Source organism: Populus alba, chromosome 15 (genome assembly GCF_005239225.2).
Source record: "Populus alba chromosome 15, ASM523922v2, whole genome shotgun sequence".
Lineage (NCBI taxonomy): Eukaryota > Viridiplantae > Streptophyta > Magnoliopsida > Malpighiales > Salicaceae > Populus > Populus alba.
The window spans coordinates 5,279,678-5,303,151 of record NC_133298.1 but is presented as its reverse complement, the minus strand read 5'-3'; the positions used below and the strand labels follow the sequence as shown (position 1 = coordinate 5,303,151).

The following is a 23,474-nucleotide window of genomic DNA, read 5'->3' as shown; positions in this document are numbered from 1 at the left end:
TCTGATTTTAATAGTTGTTTTTTCATCTAAATCATAATGATAAATTCTAATCAAGTTAGATTAATATAAAATCTAGATCAATAGTATAAATCGACTTGAAATCGATTAACTTAACATTTATACTAATCTAAAAGAAAAAAAAATAAAAATTTAATTGACTCGGCCAAAAATCAAAGTCGACCCCATAATCTTATTGAGTCAGGCATAACTTAGTTAAAGCTTAATTATTAATTTGTTGGTTTTTTTTCTTGAAAAAAATTGGTTAAGACATCTTTTTAATTAAAAAAAAATAGATTGAGCTGATTTTTTTAGTTCGTGATAATAAATTTACCCTTATAACTTAAACTCTGATACAAATATTAAACTTTTTTTTTATAAAAAAAGATATGAAGGTGAGAGAACTAGGTAAAGTTATGTGCCTGCCATCTATGTATCAATTTGGTATATCTCTATTTATAGTGACTAGTTAAATAGGATTTCAATCCTAAAACTATTTATTTAATCTCTATTGATTATTTGCTTCTCTCTCTTTTCTTTTTAGTGTGTGAACGTGGATATTAAAACAAAGAAATATTAAGGGTGTTATGGATTTGTGATCCTTGATGATTTTTTAATTGCTTTTCACATTTTATTTGTAATTTTTGATCGAGTATTGTGTATAATTGATTCCTTTTATCTTCATTTAATTTATTTATTTTTCAAAAATATGTGTACATGTTAATAAATTATATTTTAATTCGAGTTATGGAAGCTATTGATTTTAAATTAGTTGGGCATGGATAAAGTTTATAACTCATGATGATCAAGGTATTATTCCAATTAATTTGACAATTAGACATGTGGATCACAATTAGTCTATCATTTCATAGTTTTCTAAATATATTTTTTCTTAATTATTGTTTTTATTGGGAGATTGATTCCAACATTAATTATGTTTGTTATTATCTTTTATAGCTAATCGATTCTCATATTAATTATAATTTATATTATAAACTCATCGAGCAAACTCATTTATTTAAAATAATAAAACAATAATAAATTCAGGAGATTATAATTTTATAAAAGTTATTGGTTATATTCATAATCAAAATCACGACAATACAAGTACTTTTAATTATGATTGAATTCAAGTAGCTCCAAAACTATTGTGCACCTAACCAAAGCACAGACATTATTAAAAACATAAAAAGATTCTTAAAACCACGATTTATAAAGTTGGTTGAACCAATTTCCATGCTGCTGGTTTTGTTCCATCTAAATATTATATTTTATTTATCAAGAAAGTATTTACCCTCATCATTAGGCTATTATGTCCCCAGAAATCGAAAAATATTTTCAATTTAATCCACCAACCCACTTCTGTAAAAAGGAATTCCAGCATGTCATGTCATGTACCATCCACTCATGCATGCATGGCACACAAGCTAGAGGTAGAAAGGATAGCCTGTGGACGAGCCTAATCTCTAAAATTATGGCAAACGTCATCTCTAAGTGCCACGCTGCTGGGAGCTTTGGTTGTTAGTTAGAGTCACAGAAGCTGTCATTATCCCCTGCCGTGACAGGCAGATAGCGTCTCCTTGTTTTTATTTCCACCTCGAGAAGGGCAACAACCTAGCAGGGGCCCACACTTTGTGTTTGTGTCAGAAAATCAATTAGCACTAACTTGCCTAATCTCCTTTTCTTTTCTCACCCTGTAAGGCTAATTTCGGATTCCTTTAATTCCTCAAAAAAAATCACTGTTGCAAAACCCAACTCAGCCAAGCAGGTAACAAGTCTGTTTAAAGGTAATTATAATTATTTTTTAAAGTATTTTTTTATTTAAAAATACATTAAAATAATATGTTTTAAAAAAATTATTTTTTGATATCAGCACATCAAATTGATTTTAAAAACATTAAAAAAAATATTAAATTGAAGTAATGAAAAAAATATAAAAAATCTAAATTTTTTTAAAAACGCTTTTAAAACGTAAAAAAAAAATATGAAAAGAAAATAATAATAAAAAAATCAAATTACATAGTTAAAAATATGAGTTGACCAATTAAGTCGATTATTCTAGACCGAAGTCATTTAAGACTTGTCTCGTAGCCCATTATTTTTTAATCTTTTTTTTAGTAGATCCCCTCCTCCATTCCCATATGTTTTAATTTTAACATTCTAAAAAAAAAAAAACCATTGAAACACAACTTAAGAGATTATATCCATGTACTCTTCAAATCAAACATGTCCGGAAGAACATCCATGAAAACCATGCTTAAATATCTTTCTAGTTGAGTTTTTTTTACTTTAATTTGAATCCAAGATGGTCTCCTCAAGTCAAGGGCGATAACTTGCCCAATTTGAGCTCCATGCATGCCCTTTACTTGTTCAAAGCCATCACATGCAAGGGGGTGGGGTGGTGTGTCTTGGGATTAATTGACTGTTCATAATTGAAGAACGTGTTGGAAGTTCTATCCTTAATTTAGTTCTGAGATGAAGAACATGATAGATATAAAGATTCTCTTACCGTAAGGGGCTTGTACAAGGTTTGAGGTGTTCAACATGTTTTCAATTTGGACTTTTATTTTACTAGAAAGAAAATAGGTCAAGTTTTCCTACTGCCCGACAGAGCAGAGCCATTGATAGCCTTTTTTGTTTTATTTATTGGTTCACGAAATCCCAATGCATTTTGATTTTAATAACTGGTTTTAAGACAAACAACCATGTGGGTTTGGACTAATAATTAAGGAATCAATTTCATTAAATTGGGCAAACATAATTTATTTATTTTTATGTAGTTGGATTTGTGAAAATATAAGGGGTCCTTGAGCAGTTATACAAGGATATATCTCAAACAGAATATATGTTGATAAAACAAGTTTAAATCTAAAAAAATATTTGATCGTGCTAGACTGGAATAACAATTTAAAATGACAATAACAAGATATCTGACTCGGGTTTTCAATTTCCAGGTGATTCTATGAGTAGTTTTTTTTATAAAAAATCATTGCATAACTTATTGCATCCATGTGATCTCCTAGAATTAGAAATGAGACCCGAATGCTATTGTTTGGGTCAATTTTATTATTTTTCTTGGATATTCTTAGATTCATTGTTGATTTTTTAATTTTTTTTTTGTTAATTTTCTTTATGTGTTGGGATTCTAAATTTTGTTTTCATAGTTGATGTTGGTTTTTTCTAATCCATAAAAAGATATTGTAAATCTCTTTTAGGAGATATACATTAGCTTAATATTAGAAATGAAGTAAAGTTTTCAGAGTTATTAATTTGTATTTTTTACCCTTATTCTGCATGCATCAAAAGCTGCCTACATGATCACAATACGCCATCTAATCTCTTTTTTCTTCAATTAAGTTGTCAATGTAAGATTATTAATTAGATCCTTCCATTAGTTTCAATGAATAGAAATTTATTAAATTTTTTCTAGTCACGAGATATATATCAAGGAGCTTGATCATCCAGTATAAAAGAGGGAGAGAAATCACTTAATTTGATGAGATTACTTTACAATCTTATTAGTTTAAACTAATTGAGGGATGTGATTGAAAATTTAATGATAAATTGGGTATCAAATCAAGATTATTTTCATCCGATTATACAGATGATCAATACCGATCTCAACATGGCATGGCTAGAAGTAGAACAATTTCATGTTTGAGCTATGCTTGAAAATGTTGATCTAAAACTATTTTCCATGCATGAATCAGGCAGCTTAATCATTGTTTTTAATTATTAATTATCAGGAAAAAAAAAACTAGTCAAATGACTACATTTTCATGAAAAAAGAGAGACATGAAGTTCAAAACCAAGGCTGAGGGGGATAGGAGAATCCTCCACGACAAGAAAGGGACTGCCATTAACATGAAGTTAACAGTAGGAAGTATGAATGTAATTACAGGAAATGTGAGGGTTGATTTACAGATTCTCAAAACATGAAAGGACTACTTTTGTATATATTAATTTGATGTGGACTTAAATCACCAAAAACTGAAGAAACAAAACAAGGAGTGGTGGGGGTGGGTCACTGAGACTGATGGCTGAATTGCAAATGTGAAAAGTGAGCAATTTGTCTGGTGGACCCCCATCTAATCTTGATTGTGATAGATTCGATTGCCAAGTCTCAGCCATTGATCTCTGATGGCCAACACCATCTGTGATGGGGTGTTTTCATGATTTATAATTTAATTGCCCTAAATTCTGATTCCTAGTCCTGGTTACTTTCTTGCCACGTAAATAAAATAATATTTGCCAGCCAAGGAGTAGTTTTCAATGTTGATTTCACATTCCTAATTTTTTAATTTTCACTTTATACATGCTTTTTTCATTTTAATATATATATATAGTGGTGATATATATATATATATTTTTTTTTTTTTTTCTTTTTAGGATATCAATTCTAAATATCATATATATATATATATATAACAACTTACCTTTCAAATCAACTACTCTAAAAATATATAAAATAAATAACGTTGAATGCTGAAGCGTGCGATCTATACTAAATCGGGGCAAATGTCAGGCCTTAATAAGTAGAAGGGTGTGATAGTTGCTGCAAAATTCAGAATATGAATCTAAATGAAATAACTCTCTTGTTGATAATAACAAATATTCAAATAAAAAAGTCAACAAATCTTGCCTCAAAACCTATTATGATCTCTTGTCATAGAGTTAGGAAGTTATTAATTAGTATTATTGCTTTAGAAGGAAGGAACTCTAATCATATTTAACCTAACCATACTCGCCTCGTGCAACCAGTACACATCAATTCTACTATAGAATTAAAAAAAAAAAAAAAAAAAAAATAGATGGACATCACTCTCATATTTAATTTGTGCTCAGAGGTCCCTTTCCCTTGAAAGTATACCTAGCACACTGCTAACATGCTTTCTAGATTTTAGGAAGATGAAGTAATCAATCATCAATACATGATAGCTTTGAAAATGGGTTTGTTTTTGCGGTTCACTTGCCTTTTAAATTACATTTTATTTGAAAAAAAATATTAAATTGATTTTTTAAATGTTTTTTCAACATATTCATATATATATATATATATATATATATATATATATATATTTTTTGCAAGAGCACTATGCACCGCATTACCGTCAAAGATACAACTAAAAATACTTAAAAGCAGCAAATCTCTGACATCACACATTGTTGATTGATTTGTTCTAAAATGCAAATGTACCATAAAAATCCTCTATTGCATGGATTGATTTCGTGCACGCTTGTATATGAACAGTTTTGAGTTTGAAAATCAAGGCATGATATGTTTTATATATATAAAAAAAAAAATTAAGAAATCATGAGCAACAGAGAGAAGCACGAAGGTTAGATGGTTTGAACAGCTTTATTTTCAACATGGAATTTCAAGTTTCAGACCAAAGATTATGATGCTTTGCTTGAATGAAAATTCTTTGACCTTGTACAAAATCCAACAAGACTCGTATAGTTTCTATTTTCAAAACACGATTTTGACCTTATACAGCCTCCTCCGTCTATATATATATATATATATATATATTGTTATTTTAATGTTGGAAATTGATGTTGACTGGAAACTTAAAGCCCACAAGATGTTCCGAGGGCTGCATGACACGAGTAATTCTAAAAATGATTGTCCTTGGGACTCGAGAATTCAAAAAATGGCCAAGAATGAGTCATTAACCATGTATATTCCACATGGCTGCGTGCGAGGAGGTGCATGATTTGCTTGTCTTGTACATTGGAACTTTGTGGTCAACAATTTCTTTTTTTATTTTTTTGGTTTTTGCAGAATTTTTAGCCCCACGCCCATGAAATTGCTTAACATTTCTTGAACATTGGGTCAAAGCTTAAGAACCTCTCGATCACATCAGTTTTTCCAGCTCCTGAATTCAAGTTACCAGATGGATGGAAAGCTTATCAGTCAGGACAAACCAGAAAAAAAAATCAAGCTGCACATTCTTGGCATATTCTGTCAATAATACAATACAGTATACTTGACCATTTCCAAAATACACACCATGATACTATACCACACCAGATTGTTAGCCTCAAAATTTCTTCCCTGTCCCTCATTTTAACTTCCTATTCTTCTTCTTATCCTACAATGAACTGTTCACTAGCCTTCAGATTGTTAAATCTAATTCCTCAGAGCTCCATTAATTAGCTTTCTGCTCTTCTAGAATGATATTAAAAAAGACCCTCACCATGTATGGCAGCATAAATATAGAGATGAATGAAAGCTTGTGCTGGTGATGCTGAGAGTAGAAAATCTGGGCAAACCATGGAGGGGTAGCTGGGCAAACCTGCTTGGAAACAGAACACCTTGCCATTTTGTGGTTCTGGACAGTTTTTTCAGTGGTGTTAGAGCATTAATTGGCATTATGCAGGTTCTGGAGAATCAAAAGGAACTGACTCTGTGCAATAGATACATTGCTCTTGAACTCCATATTCACTCGACTGAAGCCTGTATTGAGCAAAAAACTACATGATAAGAGAATAACACGACTCTAATATTATAAACAAAAGCACAGAGTCTGCAGACAGAGACTTGAATCATTATAACAAAGCTCGGGGTTTCAGCTAGGCTTGTTAGGAAATTCATATCTTCCAAAAAGATAATCTGTGTAGATTAGCTTTCCTGTTGTAATGCTTAACCATATAGAAGACAACCTATGCTGAACTATATAAGAAGACAACCTATAATGTAGTAACTAATTCCTGACTTGTAGGAATGTTTAGAAATCTCCCTGTATAAATACATGATATCAGCAATAATAGTGTATTCTGGCAAATTCAATCTCTCTTTCATCTTTTCATGGTATCAAAGCAGGACTAAGATCTTGACCCATCGCCGCACTCTAATCTCGTCGAAGTACCACAACGCCTTCTGTCCCTGGCAAGAAAATTGTCGATCCTGGCACACCAAAACCAGAGACTTCTGCAAACTTTTCAAAGGCAAATCTCTCAAATCCCTGTTTCACTCATCATTCAGATCATCCGGGTTTGGTTTTGATTTCAAAACCCTTGAATGGAGAAAATTATTCTACTTGGAAAAAGGGCCATGACTCTGGCCTTAAATTCCAAAAACAAACTAGGTTTTGTCAATGGCTCAATCAAAGCCCCTTCATAAGAAGCTGATCATGAAGGTTTTGTAGCTTAATAAAAAAAATTTCACTGTTAATGTTGTTTGAACATGATAGCGAGGAAAAAAAAAATCCCCTACTGTTTGGGCTTGCCATGCCACTTAGGCGAGGTTCAAAGTTCAAACGACAGGGTGATTTCCTAACCACTTGGAAAAGGAATATTTTTTCAGAGAGTATAAAGTTTCCACAAATTATCTCACTTTATTGTTGAAATAGCAAAGGAAAAGGAATATTTTTTCTAGATACCCACCCCTACGCCAACAACTCTTGTTCTTGGTAGATCTACGCAGCTAGTTGTTATTTTCATTGGCTAGAAGATAATTTCCAATCCCAACCTAACTTCTCATCAAATTCCTTTAAAAAATTACAGGGTCTCAGTTATTAAGGTATATAAATACCTCAAAACCTCCCACACAACATTCATTAAAAAATACAGAGACACCACCTCTTACTCTAAAATTTCCCTCCTCTGCTCATTACTCTCCTATTATACTAGTTCAAGGGTCCCTTGATCTTAAAGGCAGGAACGATAGAGAAATCAAACCAAATCTTTTTCAACCATGAAAGTCCAACATTCAAGTCCAAACATCTCAGTCCATTTGCAGCCGTGGAAAGCCCAAGATCCAATTTGAAGTTTCAGAGACTCATCGGTACAGGATGCTATTTTTCTGACATGTTTAATGAGATTCAATGTAGTGAGCAAGCAGTCTATATGGAAATTGGTTAGATAAAAAGTCTTGTTTCCATGATGAGGTGGTGACATGGATTTTCACTACCTTATGTCGTTAGAAATTCTATTTTTCTTATTACATTCTGCTTGATGAACATACTTTGCGTGCAGCAGCCATGTCTGGCTTTCCAAATTTCTAGCGAATTCTCTCTCTGGACGTTAACACAAGCTAGCTAAATGGAATCCGAAACTGCTGCACAGCTTACTTAGCTGAGTTTACAGATGTTGGATTTGCTGGCCTATCAAGGTCATTAAACTCCGCTCATTAAACAAAACGTTCTGCAATCTTGCTTCTCGTTGATATTGAACTTCCCTACTCCATGCTTGTGCGCCATCTGACCATGTTCGGGCCCCGACTTGCATTTACCTTGATGAGCAGAGGAACACTTTCTTAGTGAAAGTGATGTTCATGATGAGAGAGTTGAAGATGAGTTTTAACGACTCATTATCTATTATGTGCATACATCTGCTATAACCTTGTTTACCATGATGCCTGCGAAAAAAAAAAAAAAAAGGATCAGCAAGCTATAATGATCCCCTTTATCAATATGATTGCCTATAATGACATTTTTTTCCTACATATCATAACGTCGTCATAGATTTCTTTGTTGTTGTAGTGAATATTGTATGTTTACAAGGAAAATGTGATGGAATGATTAACCCTAATTTAGATAGTGAATATAAATAGACATTCTATATTATGTTTGGTTTCCAACTTCCTTGCAACTTCCCTTTCTTGACCTTCGGACTCAAACTTCTTTTTTACGAATGGATATATTTGATTTATAACGGACAAAAACAAGAGCCAAGCACAGCTAGAAAGCAGAATAAGAGGAAGGGAACAAGCCGACTATAAGCTACAGGCAACTGTAGTTCTGGATTACTGAAAATAGAATGATAGCTAAGAGTTTTCAATTGCATATGTACAGATCAATATGTTGCTTTCTACATCAAGAGATTCTTGTCCACTGACAGCTTCCATCCATAATCTATTTAGTGAGTTTGCAGTTATGTTGGACTTCTGGCCTATCCAGATCATTTGATTCTGCTCTTCAAGCAAAAGGTTCTGCAATCTCACTTCTCGATTTATGTTGGACTTCTTAATATGTGCCCATCTGAGCCAGTCAGTCTCCCAAGCTGCATTAATTTGTGAGCAGAGGAAAACATGAGGGTGAAGTTAAAAAGATCATGATCACAGAGTTGAAGATCAGCAAATCAGGACTTACTGCTATGGCTGTGCCAAGCAGAGGTTAAACTATGGCCACACATTTGGATAAACAGATCCAGAATTTGGGATGACAGTTATGACTCTGTGGACTGAAGATTCAAATCCAGAATACAAGGCTTTACCATCAGGGTGGGCATTGAAGGCATGGTATGCTGGGGAGATGGCAGAGTATATGTCACAGGAGTATCTAGTATAATCTGCTATAACCTCGTCAGAAAGGAGGCCAACTTTGCTACATAATTTGAGGTCACGATGCCTTTGTACTGGATCAACCAACTTCTTTGAGTCCCTTGACGTATGTTAGTCTGTACGGATCGGAAGTCAATACTGCAGGTATAAAGATAGTAGCTTTCAAATAAGAGGCCTGTTAAGGCATCCCAATAGAGCATTGAGGAAAAGCAGGAAAGGTCAATAGAACTAATTTAGCAGTTAGCAATATAGTTCAATATTTCAGAATACAGAAATTCAAGGCATTCTATTTGATCACGTTTAGGGTTCAATGAGAGACTTAACAAAAAAACATCAACATGAAAACATTTTCATGAAGGTTAGAGCTGCTACAATGATTGCTACAATGGCTCACCAGAAAAAAAAAAATACAAAATTGAAATCCATTTGAACAATATTTATGGTTTTGAACAAAGCTTATTGTTGAGCAAACTTCCTACACTTTGCTCCTGTCTTTTCCAACCAAAGCGCATCCTCTGCTTCCTGAGATAAACAAGAACTCTTTACTTCAAAATTGGTTGGAGAGAACTTAAGGAAAGCCTTTTCCTTCCCAATAAAATGGTAGTGCGACTGAGAGTGCTGACAAGATGAAAAAAAAAAAAGGTGTCATATCTTAATGCCTAACACGCTCATCCAACCTTCATCATTCGTTCAGACTGTCCTTCGGGAATAGGTTTTTTCTTTTGCTTCTGATTTAGAAATCTATCATCTGAGACACTCAAGAGCTTATTGATGGACATCCCTTCCCCTACAGTCAACTTCTTTACTTCATACCTATGCTTAATCCTCTCATCAAGGTTGTAACCAAGAAATGCAGGAAAAGACAAAAGCTCTCTGACTTCACGACCCATTTCCTCAATCAAGAATTCCAACTTCTCCTCCAAAGCACCACATTTGTACTGTAGAATCTGAGGGTGCTTCTTGCTCATGGCAAGAATATCTGCATAAGTAAGACCATAGCTCAAGAATAGCCCAATCACATTTTGCAAATTCTCACAGCTTGTCCTTGATGCAGCTCCCATTGCCGCAGCCAATTCCTTGGTTCCATTTTCATACCCTATCTTCACCAAAACAACAAGTTTATGCACGAGGTTATCTTCAAAGGACAGGCCAAGAAATACAGGGGCTTTAGTCAAGAACTTGAATATCTCGTCAGAACTCAACCCACATTGCTTGAGAAACTCTATTCTCGGACGCAACTTCCTCTCCTTGCTGGCACTAACCACATTTGGAAACACAGAAAAAATCTTGAATATTTGTGGATCAGTTAGGCCAGCAAAAGATCTCAACAACTCAACATGGCCCCCCGTATGCTTCACACTGTAACTTAAAATGGCAGGGAGTTTATGCAACACAATCCCCGTGGCATCCTCATCTCCACCACTAATCTCCTTGAGCAACTCTACTCTAGGAATCAACTGAGTATCCAAATCAAAATTCAGTATCATCGGCCGCCTAACGATTATGTCAACCCCGCCAAAACGACTCAAGTAAGTAACAGTCTTCTCAATTTCTTCAATAGACTTAAGGCTCAAAGCCTTGGTCAAATTCACATTGTTGAGAACATGAACAATCTTTTCTTGAGGAATTCCACGTTTAATCAACAGCTTAACCTTTTCATCAAAACCAGCCAAGAACCTTGGCACAGTGGCAATCAAAAGGCGCCTAAGTTGTGCTGGCTCGACCTTTCCTTCTAAATCATTAAGCACAAAATGTATCAATGGAACAATTTCCTTCGCTGTTAAAACATCCGGAGATTTATCAATCAAGTGATATAGTTCAACGCCTTTGATTCCAACAGACTCTAAGAGTAAAACATGTGCTCGTATGGAGTCAAAAGATGCAGACTTTAGAGCTGGGTTCTGCTCTAAAAGTAACCCACTTTCTTTCTCATTGAAACCCATTTCTGCAAAGAACGAATAAATCAAACCTGAAACAAAAAGAAACATTAAGCTACATGGAAATGTGTAACTAAGCGTAATATGCATAACATGTTTGACAAAAGGTCTCTGAGAGTGAAAAATGCTCACCTAATTCACTCCGCAAAATCGAAGGCAATTTCAGACAGCTGCACTGGACTAGAAGGTGTTTAGTGAGTGGAAAACCCACAGGGGCTAAGAATCTTGAAGCTTTAGCAAAGTTTGCTAGAGTGAACTTTCCATGGGGAGAGAAAGTTGTGAATGGAGTAGCTAAAGATTGAAGCTTTATTGGTGGTGATGGGTTTGTTGCTTGCAAGAGAAAGGAAGAATTTGAAGAAGAAAATAAAGGGTTTGCTGTTGCAAGCATGGTTGGCTTTGTTCAAGTATTCTCCCTCTCTGGATGAGCTTGTACCTACAGAAGTTGAAGGCTTTGTCGCTTTGACAGTGAATTCACTGTATCGCGGGTGTTCCAGCTTTCAAATAAAGGATATTGCGATTAGTCTTTCTTCTTTGCGCTTATCTACTAGTACTAGCATGACTTGTAACCAGCAACATGATGTGTTGGCCTAAATGCTAGATTTTTTTTAATGCTCTACTCCGGTTTATCTACGCGAGCAAAACTGTGTTTCAAGCTAAAAAGTTACGCTTTTTGACTTAAAACATAGTTTGGAACACAGCAAACCCGCGTTGACAAACAATGATTACAAGAGTTGAATGCTGAACTGTTAAGTTGAAAATCACGTTCACCTATCCATTGAGATTCAAGTTCTCCCAAGTATCGAACCTTCTTCTAATCACATTTGGAGGACCTAGGATTATGGCAAGAATAAATGACCATGAACAGCTGAACACCCCTTGTCAGAAGAGACTTGTTTTTGGCATTTAAACAAGATAGTTGATGGTTGAACAACTATTGCCCTGGTGATTCGGGTATAATATTATAATCACAGTTGCATGCAGTTAGGCTTTCAATTGTTGGTAGTGATGAGAATGCGAAACCTGATCGTTGGTAAAAGTTGAAATGGGGAATTTCGAAGTTCATATTGATGAAAAGATGGAAGATACTCATTACAGTTCCCTCTAAATAAAATATATAATGTTAGCAGAAGGATGTTACAAATGCTATAGATACAATAACAATGATTACCGCACCATGTTTTAATCAATCAGGGGTTAGAATCATGTCAATGGGTTTGAGGTCGTCGGGAGATTGAACATCGACAGCCAAATTCTGTTGGGAGTACGGTACCAAACCTAACCATTTACAGATCCAAAAGCTGCTGCAGCCTGGAGGAAAGGATTGGTCTTGCTGACAACTTGCTTCTTTCCATTCAGGCGTTTAGAACAAATCAATCAAGTCTTGTTCTTACTTTTGAGTGTCCTTGAGACGATTCTTGGTAATATTTCTCCCACTTTTGTTGCTTGTAGGGATGGCTTTTATAAAAATAACAGATGAACCACTCTTTTTAGATTTGTCAGGAGATCTGGATAAATGAATCCTGAAACACATTCAATAAGAGAAAATGCATCTCTCATGTAAATTCAAGCATCAAACAATACGAATATTTATGAGACACGGCACAAGGCTTGTCGGTATGCTTGCCTCTTTGTGGCAACTTGGCTATGATCCTCTGCCATTTCTACCTCTTCCCTTCTCTCATCCTCTGGTTTCTGAACCTACACAAGGAAGGATAAGTAAGCATAAACTCAATAGCACCTCTCCAGTCAAAACTTGAAGAATGCTCAATGCTTCCCCATTCATACCATCAAATGGCATGCTGTTATAGTCAGCATTACCAGCAGAAGTACCAAACATCACCCAATGAAATGCATACAAGTAATGAAGAAACAGGGAGGAAGAGAGATGGCACAATTGGTCAACTCCTGCTTCCCATGCTTTGACATATGTGAAATGCTGATAATTTCACACTGCTAGACTCAACTCAGTTCAAGCCAAATGCCAAAAGCATAGCCATAACATGCTTCACAAGAGGTCAGAAAATAAACAGAGAAAATGGATACATCAATGGGGGTTTGCTACTGCGATCTTTGGCTTCCAAACATCTTTCAGATAGGCATGTGTTGGGTGCAGTTCTTAAAACACAAATTCAAACAAGCAGAAAGAAAAAGGATACTTTAATCTGTTTGCTGTCACAGTCTTTGGACAAGTAGATTTAGATTACAATGCCAACTTAGCAGTAACAATGTCAAACAAAAAATACTGGAACTTGATCAGATGAAATACTGAGTGGAGAATAATAAAGATGCAAGGCAGTGTAATCCTATTAAACTGCCGTGACCACTTCTTCCAGTAAAAAGAACCAAGAGGTTGGCAAATATTTAAGTTCATGAAAGATTATAATTTATAAGACCTTAGGCATATGTACTTCAAGTATGAGAAAGTCTTAACTGCAAAGAAATAGTTACAAACTGTGCCTCTGCATCTTTTGGAAAAGAACTATCAATAAACCCATGCATTTAACTAACATGATTGCTGCAACAGGAAAAAAATAGCCCCATTCCAAATTAACAAGGTAGCTAGTAAACGGACTATAAGGTGAGTAAAATATTTCAGGCAAACGAGTCTGCACCCCTAATTAGTTTAGGAATCACATTCCCAAATATATATGAGTGATCTTAGAGCATTGTAACCTTTATGTGGTTCAAACACCAACTAACTAAGGAAAGCCGTGTAGATCTTAGGATTTGTTTACCATGTTCTGCCAGGCAAAGGCCCGAAAATGTGCACCTCATCAAGGTTTTCCAAAACATAAACCCTTTAACTTCAGAAGATGAGAAAACTGAATAACATAAAATTTCTCGCTTGTGATATTCCTTCAGAAACATAGAACAAGATTCCAAATCATAGAGGTTACCAAGACCAGGCTAAACCTAAACCCAAACCCAAGGAAGTCCCACTAAATCAGAGACTGTAAAACCTTCGCAGGCATATAAGCATAAAATCAGCACACTTATTCTGGATGATGGAAATAATGCCAACTTAATTTATCGCATGAACATCAATTTTTTTAGTAGAAGCAGGTGCTACATTAGAATCAAGTATGAGCCAGGAGCATAAAGCCATAGGAAACCAGAAGTTACGATTTCACAGAGATCAAAGTCATACTCAATCATTTCAACTGCGCCAGCACAACTTTATTTTGAAAAGAAGAGGAACTTTCATTCTACGCGGAATGAGTATCTTGCTAGAACTGATGAAATGAAAGATGCTGGTTTGTGCATTAGTTGTGATCAGACTATTCAAGTTCGATGGGTGAATATTTTATGTAACATGAGAGGCTAAACTGTAGCAGAACTCGTAAGCTCTTATGTGATGTGTGATTGAGCATTTTATTCAATGATCCATTGCCAATGACAGGAATGAATTTTAATAGTCTGCCTGCTATAATTTCAATGCAATCATCTACAGCAATGTACATAGATGCTAAATTCAACAATATAAACATATCTTACACATGCAATACCAAAAAAAACATTTCAAGAAAACAGAATGGAGCTCAAAATGTTGCACAAGTTAGAGACCTAGCATTATTAACTCATCACTTTGTAACTCTATCCGAAACAAGTTATGCAGCAATGATAACATGAAACCCATACGTAAAATTTGCTTACTCCACACCAACAAAACTAAAACAAAGACATAAACTCACATCATTGGCATCCTTGGACGATCCAACCTCCAAGTTTGAAACTTTAGCTTTCTTCTTAGCCCCATTTCCATTTGCAGATTCCAAGTCAATTACTTTCCTCTTCTTGCTCCCAGACACCCAAGATTTTCCCTTCTTATCCCTAACTTTCCACACGTTCTTCTTTCTAAACACCAACTTATCAAACTTCCACACTAGACAAGTTGTATCAATTACGGTCACCTCACTTCTTGAATACCCTTTTAGCTCTTTATCACCACTAACACCAAAACCCTTCCCCTTCTCCTCCTCAACATCCTCCTCCTCCTCCTCCTCATCATCATCATCATCAACCCCACAATCCACATTATTGGAATTTTTATCAGAATTCAATGACCCTGTAGCAGCAAGGACATTCTCGTCTTTTCTCACGCAATCTAAAGAATCATTACTACTATTGTTCCCAGAAACGAAACAAAACTTGGGCTTTGTTTGTTTTCTAGGAATCCTCTCCTTTTTCCTGGAATGTCTTGAACTTCCCTCAATCGGGTCACTGCAACCACCCATGTTAAAGAGGTCTGAAAGAACATTGTTCATTAAAAAGAACAAATCTTTATTGTCACTTGAAGAAATCTCCCTGGTCGTTGTTGTTGTGGCTTTGTTTTGATCTGATTCAGAGTGAGTTGACTCGGAGTTTGAGTTGATGACAGAATTGGAAGCATCGGTAATCGGAGAACTAGATGGGTTTGGAACAGAAGGGTCATCATCGTCATTGTTGTTGAAGCCTTTGTTGGACCAGAGCCGGTCTAACCAGTTTGAACCGGACTTGCTGGTTTTAACTGAGCACAGCATTGATTGATTGGCTTGGTTTATTGGGATTTGCAGAGATTCTTGATCTGTAATGATTTTGAAGGAAATAAGAGAGAAAGATGGGAGCTTTTTGAGCTACAAAGAGTTTGGTTTGTAGTGGTGGCTGCCACTGATGTGAAAAAGAGTCGTTCTAGATTGATTGCCCATGGGGTAAACCACAAGCATATAGTCATGCTAGTTGCCACTTGGTGCATTTGTGGAAGCCTTGAGAAAATAAGCCGTAACCAAGAGCTGTTGGAATTGGTAGTGGCAAAAGCAAAAGGGCATCACTTTCAAGATTTGTAAATGATTTTTTTATTTTTATTTTTTTGCTTTTTACTGTTTGATTGAAATTTCTTTTGACAAAATCAACAATATCTGATGTTATTTATAAGAAACTTAAATCGAAGATGACATGTCGATTCCAAATATTTTTTAAAAAATTAAAAATAAAATTATTTTAAGTGAAAAAACTAAAAAATATATTTTTAATCAAGTTTTATTTTAAATTAATTCGAGTCATTATCAAGTAAGCTATATCATTTTTTATTTTATTTTTTTAACTCAAATGGGTGTGGAACAACCCAACGTTATACTTTTATTACAAAGAATTTCATGAGCTTGCAACAAACTGTAATCATGTTAAGATCATATGTAGATGAATCGATAGACAAATAATTCGAAGCATAAACATTGTTGCGAAGTCATAAATATTTATGGGATAATGTCGAGGTGCTTGCGTGGATCCACCCTCAGAATTAGGAAGAGGAAGACAACACACAACACTACTTGAATGCATCTTTGTCTGTTCAAAATTCTAAAAAAAGAAAAACAAAATCTTTATCACATGAGCATTGGACAGCACGATATTATAGAAAATTATCAAGTACACGAACTGAGGCAAAACGTGAAAAACAAGAGGTCATCAGCACTTGCACGCAGGCATCTGACCGCGCAGCGAAAAGGACGATTCTTAAACTATTTTTATTTGGTCCCTCTACTTGTATCATTTTTTAATATCCGTCCCTTTTGTTTTTTTAATTCATCATTGTATAGCGTGATCAATGACATATATCTCTCCATTTACTCTTATTTCATGTTATAAAACTCGATTTAGGGTAAGGCTTGAATTACGGACCGAGAGAATTATACCAAAAATATTATTTTTAAAAATAAATTAAAATGAATATTATTTTTTTATTAAAAACAATTCCATAAAAATAGTCAACGAATTGATGGCCATGTTTTGAGGTCAGGTTTTGGTCGATTGAGTCATTAGATCAACTTGATTTTTTAATTGGGTTAGTCAGTTTTTTTTTTTTTAATTTTTCATCAATTTGGACTAGTTCAAGCCTTGAATTGACCGGTCCTGATTCAACATATAAGGATCAATCCATATTTTATAACTATGCTCTTATTAATATGCTATCTTTTTTCATTCTTGTTATACGAGTTCATTTCTTTTTATAATAGATACTAGTTTTTTTTTCTCAAATATATTACCTAATCAAATAATTAAATTATTTTGCTTCTTATGAGGATTTGGTTAACAAATGTCTTTCAGGAACTTTTAAGAAATGTAGTTAATGTTGATTACTATTAATTAAATAAGATCGAGATGAATTTCAAGTTTTTTTTTTTTAAAAAAAAAAGAAATATTGAGCCAAAGACTGAATAATTGATAATTTATAAATAGATAATATTAAGCATGTAGGAATTTTAAAAATTCAAATCATTTATTTATTATATATAGCATCTAGCAATCATTAATTAATCATTTAATGTGGGTCTAGACTCTAGAGTACCCTCATTTCATTTATTTTTTACTTTTGATAATATACTTCAAATTTTAATAACAATACTTACCTTAATAAGCAAGAAAAGATAATAATTTTGAAAAAAAGATATCAAGAAATATGAGTTTGCATTCATTGAATTTTCTCACAATTGATTTTCTTTTTATAGAATGAAAAGATGTTTATTTTATAATAAGGGCAGAAGAAATTTATTTTTCTTTATTTTTTTCTTAGTCTTCTACATAGCAGAGTTGATAAAAAAAAATGAATTAAAGAACCATATTCTTTATTTATTATTGAATATATAGTTGTAAAATCTTAATAAGAAGTTGACTCAAGATAAGATCCGAGTCATAAATTAGATGGGTTAATCTTTATTTATTTTTTTTTAAAATAAAATCAATACGTTGTTGTTTTGATAAAAATAATTTTTTTTAAAAATAACAAATTAAGGGTCGGGCTTTGAATGGATCAATTGAGTTTTTTCCTTTTTCCTTTTTATTTGTTTTTTAACTCGAATTAGTTAAATCCTAGGTTGTTGAGCCAGTTGAGGTTTTACAATTGTGATAGATTATGTAATGAAAGAATGAACTTAAGTAAAGTAACTATATTAAAATATGTGAAAAATAGAAGGACTAAAATTGTAACCTCACAACAAAACCAACAAGGAAACAGTATTACGGTATTACCTAAAAGAAACAGTGGAAGTAGTGTGTCATACATATCCATTCTATGCCTTCCTCTCTCCTATATATAGGAGGGCGGTGTGGTGTTGGTAGATAAAACACAATAATTAAATTCATTCTTCACCAATGGTTTCTCTCTTTTCCTTTCAAAGAGGGGCCTTATGAGTGCCTTCCATGCTTCCTTTCTTTTTATAAACTTCAATAATAAGAGGTGTTTTCTCCTTCAACGAACAATGTTTTGGCTTTCTAAAGTTTCTCTCAAAGGACATGGTGACATGAACCCAACACACCTCTTCTCTTATCCGCACGCATAATCTTTTCTTATCACCCCCACCACTCATGCCTCAATCATCTTCACACACAAACACGAGCACGAACAGTCTCCTGGTCCTCTTCTTGCCAAACTCATGTGATATTTATTTATAGGCCTTGATATTTCTCCGTCTCTCTAGAAACCTTTTGTTTTGTATCTCTTGAATTATCAATTTCCTTGATTATTTGATTCAAAGGTTGAAACTTTTAGTACCAAAAAAAAAAGATGCAAATTTAGAGGTTTTATTGATAGCCCATTTAGGTTTTGTAAGTTTATGTGATGTTCTGGCCTTGATTGAGGCTTTATATGAGGTTTTAGAAAATCCCTACTCAATGTTAGGGGTATGTATAGAAATGGTGGGACTTTTAGGTCCATTGTGGGTAGCTTTTCTAATTGGTTTAGTGCTTGGATGGTCATGGAAGCCAAAATGGGTGACCAGGAAAAGTGACAAATTGACTTGCTGTGTATCAAAGATATTGGATTCATCGTTGCCATCTTCACCTTGTCGGTCTTTGATGTCTCCATTGAAGACTTTTGGTTCTTTTTCACAGTGGAATTCATTCATGTTGAGGTCCTCAACTTGTGATGCTTCTTGGGTTGTGGGTAACAACAGCAACAATTTAGTGCATCAGAATCTGTCTCATGTGCCCTCTATAGAATATGAAGATTGCAGGTACCTTCCCTTGTCAAAATGGCTAGTTTTCATTATCAATAAAATATTAAGCAATCTTTGAATGAGTTTAGAAATTTGTTAATGGTATTTTTTTTTTCGTTTGCTAAATAAGGGATAAAGCTTTCAATCACTTTTTGGAATTGAAATTCGTAATCAATTTGATTAATTGATTCTAAAGCATTAGACATGCACAACATATTGTCACATTTGTTCTAAACGTAGGGTTATTTTAACCATCATGGAAACTTAGTGAGAACTTTGAATCTCTGCAGATACTAAAATTGGATGAGGCAGGAAACAAGAAAAAAACCTAGGATTCAATGTGATAATAGGTTGTAGTTTCGTAATGATCTCATGCTTTATGATTCTTTTATAATTATTAGTTGTTGGGGTTGACACACAATGGAAACTTTGTCTCTATAGGATGGACAAAAAATGGTTTTGGATAATTAGTAAAGGAAAAATTACATGAGCCTAATTTGAGGCGAGTAAATAATTTCTTCTTAATACTTATCTAGCAGATCGCAACTGAATGAAGAGCAGTCTAATGTTGCTAGCCAAGTCACGAAGGAGGATTTAGAACACTTGTACCAGTTTGTTGAGGTGAAAGATGGAGGTCCTACTTGGACGCATATGATGGATCGTTCCACCTCAACTATGAGTTATAAGGCATGAAGAAGAGATCCCAAGGTAGACTTTTTTCTCTTATTCAAACAGTAATTTAATTTAGTCTAACAGCTGTATCAGGTCTCGAGGTTCAGTTTGGTTGGAAATTCAGCAACTTTCTTTCATACAATCGGATATATTTCGAATATATGCCATCTTGTTGATCAGTTCTTGTTTTGATGGGCTTTTAGAATGGTCCTCCCCAATATCGTAGCAGCACTGTCTTTGAGAATGCCTCGCCAGAGATAATGAGAGACTTCTTTTGGGATGATGATTTCCAGCCAAAGTGGGATGACATGCTTTCTTATTTTGCAATATTAGATGAATGTCCCACTACTGGACTACGCTAGTGCATTGGATGTGAAAAGTGAGTCTTCCTTTCATATGTTCTAATTCATAGCTTCTCATGGTTTTATGTGATTATCCCCTCCCAATGGTTTGTGTTGGCAGTTCCCTTTTTTCTGTAGTGACAGAGAATACATAATTGGTCGGCGAATATAGGAATCAGGCAGATCTTATTACTGTGTGACCAAGGTATGAAACATGAGTATGTTATTCTATGTACAACAATAATAGCATCAAGTAGGATCTATTTAGTGCCTATCTCAGTTTTTGTGGGGCCAACCATGGAAGATGAGTTCGGCTATATGTAATGTAATAATAGTCTAATCAAGCCAATCAGCTAGGGCTGTCAATGCTTACTAAGTATGCCTGATCTTCTTAACCCTCGATTTCAAATCTCCCCGGCCGTAGGGTATAATTAAATAATTGATCGCCACTGCCTTAAAATTAGTATGGTGTAGTGCTTCCATGAGTGTATAATTCTTATCTTAGTGTCACAAGTAAAAAGAAAGTAAAAGAAGGGATTGATGAGATATATTTATGAAGGGAGCATTTGAAGCATTAAATAACCCCGTTTATGAAATACTAGTGTCCTAGGTGATGATATAGGATTTGACCATATAAAATACTTGATTCTAGACCCTTGTGAGCTGATTGGGGAAAATTGACAAATTATTCACTTGTGTATGTTTTGGGGATTAAATTTAACGAAGATTGTACCAATAAGGAGTGAGCATCTAAGAGAATGTTTGGTATGTAATGATACATAAAATGGTAGGGATGGAAAAGACTTGTTCCTTTTGGTTATGAGGGAGTTCCCCTTGGTCTAAGTTCAGTACTCAGCATTCTTCAGGAGCTACATTTTTCTATTGCTCCCAGTCATAACCTCTTCTGACCACAGGGAGAGACATAACATTGTACTGTAAGGTCTTGTGGAAAAAGACCTTTAGTAACAAAAAGGAGCATCCAGCAATCTCATCTATTGGCTATTTTATTATTTTTGCTTGTTCTCTTTTGTAATTGTCAGTTAGATTTTGGATGTCCAGTATTATTGACTACTTTTCCTAACAAATCTTAGGGAGTACCCAGTTCTTCTGTCCCAAGGCGAGATAAACCAAGACGTGTTGACCTATACTACTCAAGTTGGTGCATTCGAGCAAGTATGTTGTAGCTTCTTTCTTTCTGCCATCTAATTGAATAGTCCCTTTATATTTTAGCTTGAAACAGCTCTTCAGGTTCAAGTTACCAGAATATTGGGCAATTTCTTTGTCCCTTGAAGAGCTAGTCTGTAAATTAGAGAGTGAACCTACAATAGGTTAAGTGTTTGTGCGATTATTTGCTACGAGACTCAAAATAGAGAGTGACAACTAATATCTTTTCAATTACACTTTGGTAGTGGAATCAAGGAAAGGTGATGGCCAGTTGACATCTTGTGAGGTATTACTCTTCCATCATGAAGACATGGGCATCCCATGGGAAATCGCTAAGCTTGGAGTGCGGCATGGCATGTGGGGAACTGTCAAGAAGATTGAGTCTGGTTTACATGCCTACCAAAGAATAAGAGCATCGGGAGTAACACTTTCTCGGCCTGCTTTCATGGCTCAAATTAACACCAAAATAAATCCAGAGTTGATGAAATCCTTGGGAGATGATGAGGATTTATCAAAGACTGAAGCACTAACTGCTCATGAGAAATCTTTGGGCAGGAACATACCAAAGCTTCTGATTGTTGGTGGAGCTATTGCACTCGCATGCGGTTTTGATAGAGGACTCTTGACCAAGGCATTTATATTCAGTGTGGGAAGAAGGTTTGGAAACATGGGAAAGAATGCTAAATTGAATGCTGGAAGTACTTGAAAGTTGAAAACCATTATTTTTCACAGTCCAATTTGAGAGATGCTTTATTTTTCACTCTTCCCTTTCCAATGGTCGCTGGAGGTTATATAACTTTGTATAATACTTCAGAAACATAATGATGTTATGAGAATGTATATACTCAAGGCAGAAATTTTCTCTGCAATCAATGAAACCACAGAGTTCATGGTCTATATGTTATTTGTTCTACAAGATGTTGTAATTGTTTACTTTTATCAGTCTCACCGTATCTCTTATTTTGCAAAAGTATTTGTTGGCATTAGGTCATCTACTTTGATGGCATAGCTTCTCTCATATTATCAGTTAAAAACAACACAACAAAGCAGCAAATGAAACCTTGCAAAATGAGAAGTTACATAGGAGATATCCCTCCTGATCCCCTCAAATTCAACCTCTTTCATTACATCATTAGAAAACGTTTAGACTAAAAAGATAGCACTGCTCTTTAGCAAGTTCCATGAATGTCTAATCCATGCATTGTTTATCATTAATAACTAACAGCCACCCCTGCAGGCAGCACTGGAGCTAATGAACCACAAAAACCAAGCAGAAAGGTGACATATTAATGTTTCAAAACAGTTTAAAATATCCAGTTGAGGTGCTCATTTTGGCATCTCACTGGCCTTCTTCACCTTTTTCTTCACTTTTGCCACCATGTTTTCACTAGATGCTCCCATTCTGCTTCCCAAAACTAAAGCTACATGATGAAGGAAAACAAGAGAAATTTATGAAGGGACTTGTGAATTACCTGAGCTTTGGAGTGGCTTTGGTCAAATAAATAAACCCCTGCTGCAGCAGCAACAACTGGTACTATCACAGAAACTGCACCCATTGTTATTTTTCTATGTTATTCTTGAATACAATGGCTGCAATGATACAACTTTTATATGAAGAAACACTAAGGAGGGGTTAAAGTGTTACAACAACTTTTATATGGAGAAACACTAAGGAGGGGTTAAAGTGTTACAACTTTTATATGGAGAAACACTAAGGAGGGGTTAAAGTGTTGATAGAATTTTCTGATAATCTTAATTATCAATGATGGGGGTATATATACAACGAGTATACTGCTAAAATTATGCTATTGTTACAACAGGATATGCCATACTAATGATAATTACAAAATTTTGTCGCTAATAGTGGGAGATAATCACTCCGATATAATTAATCGCTCTTTTCAAGGTGGTGCATGGATATCATATATTTTTAGCTTGTGAAGACAACTTGTAACAACACTTTGTTGGATATTGCTTTGCATAATAATATTTGCAAGTTAAAATTAATATATATAAACTTGTTGAGAAATTTTATCTCAAAAATTTCACTCTCACTATGATGGATTTATATCGTTTAAAAGTATAGTTAGAATATTATAAGTTGTCAATG

General features: G+C 34.6%; 2 protein-coding genes, 1 long non-coding RNA gene and 1 pseudogene across 5 annotated transcripts; 2 read left to right on the top strand and 2 right to left on the bottom strand.

Moving 5' to 3' along the window:
• The first annotated feature begins 7,143 nt into the window (after window positions 1-7,143).
• Window positions 7,144-9,422, top strand: LOC140954633 (uncharacterized). Its single transcript, XR_012168068.1, has 2 exons — window positions 7,144-7,786; window positions 7,981-9,422. It is a non-coding gene; the product is annotated as an uncharacterized lncRNA (long non-coding RNA).
• A 128-nt stretch (window positions 9,423-9,550) lies between these two features.
• Window positions 9,551-12,116, bottom strand: LOC118043990 (transcription termination factor MTERF8, chloroplastic). 2 transcript variants are annotated; one of them, XM_035052125.2, is made up of 2 exons: window positions 11,353-12,116; window positions 9,551-11,252 (listed from the first exon to the last, which is right to left on the bottom strand). In XM_035052125.2, the coding sequence occupies exons 1-2, from the start codon at window positions 11,606-11,608 to the stop codon at window positions 9,952-9,954; spliced, it is 1,557 nt and encodes a 518-aa protein (XP_034908016.1). In that variant the 5' UTR covers window positions 11,609-12,116; the 3' UTR covers window positions 9,551-9,951. The 2 variants fall into 2 exon arrangements, with proteins under 2 accessions (XP_034908016.1, XP_034908017.1); XM_035052126.2 differs by having other exon boundaries at window positions 9,551-11,228.
• Window positions 12,117-12,251: 135 nt separating this feature from the next.
• On the bottom strand, window positions 12,252-15,964 carry LOC118043991 (uncharacterized). 2 transcript variants are annotated; one of them, XM_035052128.2, is made up of 3 exons: window positions 14,913-15,964; window positions 12,845-12,912; window positions 12,252-12,740 (listed from the first exon to the last, which is right to left on the bottom strand). In XM_035052128.2, exons 1-3 carry the CDS (start codon window positions 15,738-15,740, stop codon window positions 12,608-12,610), a joined length of 1,029 nt encoding a protein of 342 aa, XP_034908019.1. In that variant the 5' UTR covers window positions 15,741-15,964; the 3' UTR covers window positions 12,252-12,607. The 2 variants fall into 2 exon arrangements, with proteins under 2 accessions (XP_034908019.1, XP_034908018.1); XM_035052127.2 differs by having other exon boundaries at window positions 12,845-12,918; window positions 14,913-15,960.
• Window positions 15,965-18,885: 2,921 nt separating this feature from the next.
• LOC118043994 (uncharacterized) lies at window positions 18,886-22,123 on the top strand (annotated as a pseudogene).
• Window positions 22,124-23,474: the final 1,351 nt, after the last annotated feature.

Excerpts from the sequence above, each read along its gene's own strand:
- LOC118043991 (XM_035052127.2), bottom strand. The coding sequence starts at position 15,740 with ATGCTGTGCTCAGTTAAAACCAGCAAGTCCGGTTCAAACTGGTTAGAC. Across the intron at positions 12,919-14,912 it reads CGTCCAAGGATGCCAATGAT|GTTCAGAAACCAGAGGATGA; the intron begins GTGAGTTTATGT and ends TTCCTTGTGTAG. Across the intron at positions 12,741-12,844 it reads AGCCAAGTTGCCACAAAGAG|GATTCATTTATCCAGATCTC; the intron begins GCAAGCATACCG and ends AATGTGTTTCAG.
- LOC118043990 (XM_035052125.2), bottom strand. The coding sequence starts at position 11,608 with ATGCTTGCAACAGCAAACCCTTTATTTTCTTCTTCAAATTCTTCCTTT. Across the intron at positions 11,253-11,352 it reads GATTTTGCGGAGTGAATTAG|GTTTGATTTATTCGTTCTTT; the intron begins GTGAGCATTTTT and ends TTTTTGTTTCAG.